The sequence below is a fragment of the Cydia amplana genome, chromosome 18 (assembly GCF_948474715.1).
Source record: "Cydia amplana chromosome 18, ilCydAmpl1.1, whole genome shotgun sequence".
Classification (NCBI taxonomy): Eukaryota; Metazoa; Arthropoda; class Insecta; order Lepidoptera; family Tortricidae; genus Cydia; species Cydia amplana.
In genome coordinates, this window is record NC_086086.1 from 10,000,001 (window position 1) to 10,006,703 (window position 6,703).

At 37.7% G+C, this 6,703-nt stretch overlaps 1 protein-coding gene across 1 annotated transcript in view; it reads right to left on the reverse strand.

The window, feature by feature from the left end:
* Nucleotides 1–4,981, reverse strand: part of LOC134656429 (probable ATP-dependent RNA helicase DHX34) — a 24,566-nt gene extending 19,585 nt beyond the window's left edge. The window contains exons 1-8 of the mRNA XM_063511959.1: nt 4,471–4,981; nt 4,017–4,135; nt 3,195–3,361; nt 2,221–2,424; nt 1,337–1,469; nt 817–965; nt 303–410; nt 75–177 (exon numbers count right to left, since the gene is read on the reverse strand). Of these exons, the coding sequence (XP_063368029.1) occupies nt 75–177; nt 303–410; nt 817–965; nt 1,337–1,469; nt 2,221–2,424; nt 3,195–3,361; nt 4,017–4,135; nt 4,471–4,979 (1,492 nt within the window). The 5' untranslated portion in view covers nt 4,980–4,981. The remainder of the gene's footprint in view (nt 1–74; nt 178–302; nt 411–816; nt 966–1,336; nt 1,470–2,220; nt 2,425–3,194; nt 3,362–4,016; nt 4,136–4,470) is intronic.
* Between the last annotated feature and the right edge of the window lie 1,722 nt (nt 4,982–6,703).

Genomic DNA, 6,703 nt, shown 5'->3' on the forward strand with positions numbered 1-6,703 from the left:
TAATTTTATGTTATTTTTAATATGTGTTTTTGTACAATAAAGGGTTTACTACTACTACTAATACTACTTAACTGTCCTTCCAGCTCTGCCTTTCCTCTGATCCGCGCTCGCTTGGGATATCCAGAACTCTTTCAACCGCTGCATTTTTGTAGTTGAATCGTAACTCATTTCTTTAACCTATAAAGCGGAAATATGCATCGTAAGCTTAAATATCAACTTTATTTTATTTACGTTAAGGCAGGAAATCAAGTGGAATAAAACTCTCAATAACAAACTAGTTTAAAACCACCTCTAGTATGTACCTTTCCTGAATCAACGACGAATCTAATTCCATCGATGGTGACAGATGTCTCCGCGATGTTTGTAGACACGATACACTTTCGGACGCCCTCTGGTGGATAATCGAACACCTAAAATTGTAAAGAAAAAACATTGATAGTTATGATACAAGATACACATAAAATTTAAGCAAACGTGCGCCAGATCAGCTGAACTACAAATTAAACTAAATGGAGTATTTAAACAGCTCGCGGTAAGCACACTTACGCCCACTGGCACCATCCCACTAACCCGGGGTTGGGCGGTTAACCCGTTAACCTAGTGTCAAATAGTACTGGTAACCATGGTAACTCCAGGTTTAACCGGTTAACCCCGGACTAGTGGAATGGTGCAAGTGAGCCTTAAGGTGCTCCCTACTATGTACCTACTATAGTGGCCACAAACCATACTGTGGACCAGGGTCATACCACTATCTTACTCACACTTGCGTGGTCGTAGTTAGAGAAATACGCTACGAACGTGGAAAAAAACTCATACCTTGTCTTGTTCGGCGATAGACAAGCCACTATGTAACGGAAGTACGATCCATTTCTTCGTTTTCTCGGTATACTGTTGCGCCGCGTCGCAAATCGCTGTTATTTCTTGTACGCCAGACATGAAGATCAAAAGGTCTCCCCTTTCGTCACCTGTAAGAAAAAATTGTTTGTAATATAATGCCTTTTTGCGGTTATTAATGAGTAACAGTATTAAGTCATAATTGTCATAAATATGTATGATCAGACTTTGATTCATGTTCACCGAGCCGCAAAATTCCATGGACAGTTTATGAATAGGATTTGCTCATAAAGTGGTCATGCATAGGGTGTACCATTTCGTGCCATGTCATTGTCACAGTATAAGTAATGATGAAACGTATAATATATAACGATGAAAGCTATGAAAGCTTTTATATTGATTGATATCACCTCCACCTGTAGGTACCATTATATCAAATCCCTTGACTGTAATGTATTTATTGTTTTAACTTTTAAATAAACTATGTACTAAGTAGACTTACTAGGATATTTGTTGTCAATCAACTGCATTATTTGAACGTAAGGCTGAGGGTCGAGTCTGTCTTCTCGCGTGGGTTTGTCCTCGATAAATATTGGCTTGTACTGCAGTTCTATTGGAAACAATCTACCTGGTACCTGAAATCATAAATAACATTACAGTCAGAAGGCTGAACAAAAGTACATACTGGGATGAGTAAAGTAATGCAAAATGTTTGTAAAATGGTCTGTGAATGACGCTTTACTTTTTGTGACTGGATTGTCAGACTTTAGTGCTTGATAACTCAGTAATCGAGGCCATAGATCTAGATATATTACTTAGCACTATTTTGCAATATTAGTATTCATATATATATGTTAAAAGAAAAAATATGCTGCAAATTATAGCTTTTAAAGATCATGACGCACAGAGGCTATTTACACATTCATTGCCACCCAGCCAAACAAGACATCCGCGCCAGGCCACAAAAATTTCGTCATAAAGGTGTAGTACCACGATCCCGACTATCGGGTCGTCCGGCTTGGGAACGAAATCATAAAATACCCGACAGTCGGGTTTTCGGCACTGAATGTGTTAAATTAGCGGTACTTTGCAGTTGCACATCAATTATAAGGACACAATGTAGTTAGTAGAAGTTATGAGAATTTATATAAGTGACATAATAATGAATAAATGGTTTATCTATCTATCAACATTTATCATATAAAGCCCCGTCTCCATATCGCGCGGCAAACCATCGAACATTGGCTCGCGCGGCAGCCGCGCGCAATGGATACCGGGCGCATCGAGTTGGCTCGCGCGGCAGCCCGGTATCCAATGCGCGCGGCTGCCGCGCGAGCCAATGTTCGATGGTTTGCCGCGCGATATGGAGACGGGGCTTATCATTACCTGTATAACAACAGCTGACTCAGCAGAGAAATAGTCCTCAAACAACTTAATATTGATAGTAGCGGACATAAGCACCAACTTGATGTCGGTCCGGCTGTGTATCAAGCACTTCAGCACACCCAAAAGGAAATCACCCATCAAGTGCCTTTCGTGAATCTCGTCTAGGATTATAACGTCGTAGCTGGGCAGGTTTTCGGATGACATCTAAAAAAACATATAATTATAATTTACTTCTCAAGTCTCAATGCTTCGTAAAAAACAACATGGATCTGTACGGCTACCATCAGTTTGGCACTGATATAAACGCCATCGAGAACTAATTTACTTTCTATACATCTCGCTCGTACTCGCATATTAGTGTGAGCGAGATGTATAGAAAGTAAGTTACGTTCTCGATAGCGTATATGTCAGTTTTGACACTGTCAGTGACTCATTGTACGGGCTCTGGAAGTCTGGAAAAACACATTGGAGGTATTGCCCACTTGTTGTTTACCGACATTTATCGACAGAATCCAGGGTTCTTATTAGGAAGGTTTCAAGTCGGCCAGGATGGAAAGCACTATAAAATATAGCTGGTCAAGCAAATCTTGTCAGTAAAAAAAGGCGCGAAATTTACATTTTCTATGGGACGATATCCCTTCGCGCCTACATTTTTCAAATTTGCCGCCCATTTCTACTGACAAGATCTGCTTGACCAAGTATAGATCATGTTATGGTGATCAGAACCCTCAAACATCATAGAGGATTTATCATAGGAGAAGGGAGAATAAAATTGCCTTTCAGTCACCTGACAACTTCTCGTAGTTAGCTTTTGAATGTTAGCTAAAGAAAAATTGGGCCACATTTCACTAAACTTTTTACTTATCAGTATCACTACATGTGTGCGGTTTGTTTTTGTATACATAATTTGTTAACCCGTGTGAAGCCAGGGCGGGTCGCTAGTTTAAACTATATTAGGTACTTTTGTCTCATACTTGTCTGAGCAGTAATCCTTCAGTGATGAAAGATATCTTTGTGTCTGCAGTCTTGCTCTTTTCAAATCTGATTTGGTAACCAACTTTGGTATGGAATTGGCTCAGAGTTTCAAACGCTACTCGTTTTGACAGAGATATGCAGGCTATCCTCCTTGGTTGAGTACAAGCTGAAATTGAGGAGAGTCATGTCATTTAATAAGTGTATCTAAGAACTTACAACTACTTACTTACGTATTTGTTAGAACTGGGGAACAAATCACATTATTTTATGAAATAACCTCACTTGGACTTGTAACTTTTTCTTTAGTGTATGATATCCAGATATCTATTTGTTTATAATATTTGTTAGTGTCAGAATACTCAGAATGAGTTTTGAATTCTAATTTAATATACTGTTCAAGGTTTAGCTAGAAAATTGCAATATATGTGTAGGAAGAAATGCTTTTTAGCAATAAGACCATCTGTTGTGTACCATAGTTAAATTTATATGCTTAATTTCTATGTATGTCATGTTTCTTTTCATATAGGTGAACAATAAATAATATTAGTATTGTATTGTATTGCAGGCATCAATAGTTTCAGATTGAAAAGTAAAAAAGTATACAGTAGACTCTAAATCAGGACTTACTTATAAATACACATCGGTAACTCGTGGCATTTAGGTAGCACTTAAAAGATTAGTTTAATTAATTCCTTTTTTTAGTGGTTTCTTTTTCTTGACTCGCATACGAAGAACATTGTCACATCACTAGTCTGTTAGAAACTGTCAAGTGCTACCTAAGTGCCACGAGTTACTGATGTGTACTTATAAATATTTCTCACCTATATTTTGGAAGCCAGCTTCATGTAGATACTGAGGCACCTGTGTGGACTTCCCACACCCGGTGTCTCCGGCAACAATGACAACCCTCTCATTCTGAACTGCTGTAACTATTTCTTGCCTGAAAAATTATTTTCATAATCATATTTTATAATCGTATCTTCGTCAGAAGGAGGTATACAATGTCTTCTAACAAACTATGCTACTATTTTCTCTTGGTTGACCGGACAAAATAACAACAAGAAATAGTTGATCCACCCCCCAAAAGCATGCAATAGCTTTGTGCATGGTGTAGGTAATAAATGTAACTGATAGTAACAAAACAAAATACACTTACAGATTTGATTTAGACCATTTGTTTGATTTGAAACGCCACAGCGAGCGAAAATGAAGAAGTGAGTCTGTTTGCTGGTGGAGTAAATGTAAATAAAGAACATGATAAGAATAGAAACTTACCTATATTTAGCTACTGGCAAATCCCTCTGAGCCTGCCTTAATTTCCTTAGCTTCTCAAATTTCTCCTTATTCTTAAAGTCCAAATAAATTGACACTACATTCAAAAACGCTTCAAATGTTTTCTTGTCCAATTTCCTCCTCTCTTTCTCATCATAAGCAACATCAACATATTTTATCTTAGTGTTAAAGTTAATGCAGTTAAACTTAGAAAAATGATTTTCCTCAGTTCGATGTTCAAGTATAGGTTTACCCGCCTTTTTCAACGTCGCTTCGTACCTTTTAACAAATACCCAGAAGTCATCCAAACTATTTGCCACTGTATTGCTTTCATTACTGTATAGAATTATCTTATTTAAAGTTCGCTTATAGTTTTCGAAACTGAATTCGGTTTCTGGCTGTGAAGTGCTGGGGACTGGAGATGTTTTACGCTGTTTGTAATCACGATACTCTCGTGAATGAGATCTTCTTCTCTTTGAAGAATGTCTGGACGGACTTGCGCCACGAGGCATAATGTAATACCTATTAGTTGAAATCTGAACACACGGGAATATTATTGGTAATTGATTTATTCCTTTAAAATAAAAATATTTACAAATGGAAATAAACTTTCGGCTACCTAAAATAAAATAAAATCAAGTCAATATTGACAGTATTGACACTGTCACTGATTAATGTCAAAAGTTTGGTATAACTGTATACATTCAGAAATCACATGATTGCGTGACTATTTCACATGGTATTTATAATTTTTTTAATAAATATATTAACAACGAATTAATTAAATAATTGCAATCACTTGAATTAAGATTTTGCCAATTTAAAATGAATAAGTGTTAAAGCACATCCACAAGAAATAGTTACCGAGCTTAGTTTGTCCTAAATAGTATACTACTCTTTGACTTAGTTTAAAAACGTACCTTAAATTCCGTTCCAAAACAAGTAATATTTGAGCGATGGAGAGCCAAATTGACGGACGAACAAACGAAACTCAGCTTTTAAGCTTTGGATTCCTCCGAAAACGGTGCCGTCATATGACGGCCGTCATATAGCGGCAGCAAAAGACGGCCGTCTTTACGGTGACGACATGTGGAAAGTACCACGGCGTCATAACACTCCGTCAGCCACCGAGGTCAACGCGGCAAATTTGAAAAATGTAGACGCGAAGGGATATAGTCTCATAGAAAATTTGAATTTCGCGCCTTTTTCTACTGACAAGATTTGCTTGACCATCTATAATTTACTTGGAGGATGAAATATCATCAGAAGAGGAAAATAATCGTAGTACGGAATCATTTATTCAAATCTCGTGTCATTTATTTGCGCGTTGATTGTCAACGTAACGTAAGATGACGGCCGTCATGACGGTGTCGATAGTTTCGTGAACGTTTTATTAGATAGCGGTGACGCCATTTTGAATAAATGACACGAGATTTGAATAAATGATTCCGTACTACGATTATTTTCCTCTTCTGATGATATTTCATTCTCCAAGTAAATTATAGATGATCAAGCAAATCTTGTCAGTAGGAAAAGGCGCGAAATTCAAATTTTCTATGGGGCGTTATCCCATCGCGCCTACATTTTTCAAATTTGCCGCTTTGACCTTGGTGGATGACGGTGTGTTATGACGCCGTGGTACTTTCCACATGTCGCCACCGTAAAGACGGCCGTCTTTTGCGGCCGCTATATGACGGCCGTCATATGACGGCACCGTTTTCGGAGGAATCCAAAGCTTTACGTTGACAATCAACGCCGTCTAGGAAACCGCGCCATCTTGTTTACATAGACAACGTTCTAGTGACGTCATTCACCGCTATACGGCCGTAATATGACGGCTCCGTTTTTGGAGGAATCCAAAGCTTTAGCAATCACTGGTGTTTCGAAAAGTCACAATACCTAGTCCACATTTCGCTTAAAGATGGGAAGCACGGAGTATTATTTTCTTTGGGAAGCATTGAATGAGATTGTGATCTCTTTGCCACAATAAATTGAAGTCAAATTGTAACATCTGTAAAGCCCTTAATCCATTTCTATGTCATTCGATTTCGAACGTACCCTTCGTTTGATTGACGTGTTGGTTGGTACTGTCAAAACCAGTTGCAAAAAAATTATTTCATACTTGAATTATTACCTTATAATATTATGGGTTAAATATTTGTAATTATTTTCTGTGTGAAGTTTAAATGCACAGACGTAATTCAAAATAATAAATAAATTATCTGCCTGTTAAAAC